The sequence below is a fragment of the Phytophthora parasitica genome (genome assembly GCF_000247585.1).
Source record: "Phytophthora parasitica INRA-310 unplaced genomic scaffold supercont2.276, whole genome shotgun sequence".
Classification (NCBI taxonomy): domain Eukaryota; phylum Oomycota; class Peronosporomycetes; order Peronosporales; family Peronosporaceae; genus Phytophthora; species Phytophthora nicotianae.
In genome coordinates, this window is record NW_008649262.1 from 4,317 (window position 1) to 6,049 (window position 1,733).

General features: G+C 47.0%; 1 protein-coding gene across 1 annotated transcript; it reads right to left on the minus strand.

The window, feature by feature from the left end:
* Positions 1-915: 915 nt before the first annotated feature.
* Positions 916-1,685, minus strand: PPTG_20073 (hypothetical protein). The gene has a single exon (XM_008918717.1). It carries the CDS (start codon positions 1,660-1,662, stop codon positions 1,042-1,044), a length of 621 nt encoding a protein of 206 aa, XP_008916965.1. The 5' UTR covers positions 1,663-1,685; the 3' UTR covers positions 916-1,041.
* Between the last annotated feature and the right edge of the window lie 48 nt (positions 1,686-1,733).

The window sequence follows — 1,733 nt, forward strand, 5'->3', positions numbered from 1 at the left end:
GGCAGCACGCAGTGACTGTATCCGTGAGTGAAGCTGGTATAGAAGGAAACCCGCCACAACTTATGCCAAGAAAACCTGGCCCAGTTGTTGGCCTAGTTGCTTCTTGGCATGTCTGTGCTCTTGGCGCTCAACATACAACCAACTCCTTAGGTAAATGCATACAGTATCCGTACGTTGCGGGTAGAATACCAAAAACAAACGAAAAGAAGGTAGCTTTTACTCAATGTTTAGGATTAATTAATTGCTATCCTGGAACATGCAATATTCTTGTATCAATGTCCTGTTGTCAGCAGCGTGTGCTCCTACGCATAGCAAGTTGAACGAAGGTCGTCTAACGCGGCGGTGGGCTGAAGGTTTCTTGCAGGTCTCCTAATGTTACCTGTCAGTGTACATTTTGGAGCGGTGTAATGCTTGTGATGCCCTACAGGATACTCCGTATCCCTCCCGGTAAGATACAAAAATGCATTTCTCCGCTTTGGTGCTTCACTCCGCAATCATTTCATCATCAATTTGACTTCGAAATCATTCCTCTTCTCTCGACTAGTAATATCGCTAGCACGCTTGAATAATCCAAGAGTTTTGCATGGCAGAATCAATCTGTGAATTTTGTAATTGTACATAACACTTTATGCTACTGCTATTTTTACAATAAAACATTGGAACGATTCCCGCAGCAAGTTGGGATCCTATACTTAAGTAATAGTTTGTTCTTTCTCCAGTTCAAAGAATAAATCTGGAAAAGGGCTCGGACCACCCCCTTTCAAACTCTAAGTCAAATAGTTTGAAATCAAAGCAAGTCTACGGCTGCGGAGTCGCTCCATTTCTATTTTTATATTAAAAAGTTGTTTCAATTTATGCAACACCACTATCCCTGACTGCAATTTGTCATGTCCATTGAAACACGCAATAAAAAAAAGAGATTTGTACGTCAAATTGCAAGATTAACTACATTTAGCTGCGTAACAGTACGGTGATTGCCAAACTCGAGCACCGGAGAACGCTGACGAACGCGTCGATCCATTATGCACCTTTATAGCCAGCTTAGCCTTGCTTGGTAGTCTTGTCGTGCTCCGCGTCATTGTGTAGGATCTTGTCAAGATCCTCCTGGTTCATCTGAGCGGCCTCTTCCAGGTCGCGATCGTGAGCGACATCGAATTCCTTGCCACGAGCCTCGGGCCCAAGGAATGTAAGCAACACCAAGTACGCGTACACCACGGCCATGAAGATGCAGATGACCTTTCCGTACTCGTAGCGGCTTACGCCCTCATCAGTCGGCGGCAGTGGATAGTTCTCGCCAAGACGAGCCTCGATGGTCGACGATGCCGATGAAATCAGGTTACCCAACTGGTACGAGGTTCCGACAATAAGCGTGCTGTACGACGGAGGTGATAGCTCCATGAGGTGGATCGGCACGACGCCCCACGCGCCCTGTACGCAGAACTGCTCGAAGAAGGCAGCGATCATGACCTTAGTGTTGTCCGTGTAGCTGTACGGGTACAGCAGCGCTGCGCCGACGAATGCCATTGTGATAATACTCAGACGACGGCCGAAAATCTGCGAGTAGTATCCAACCAGTGTGCCGCCGGTGATAGCGCCGAGGTTAGCGACCACCTGCGTTACAGTGACTTCATCGGCCGAAAACTCGAACTGGTTCTTAAGCATCGTCGGGTACAAATCCTGCGATCCGTGGGACTGTGGTGAAGCAAAACGTAAATTTGTTAGATTAGTACAAT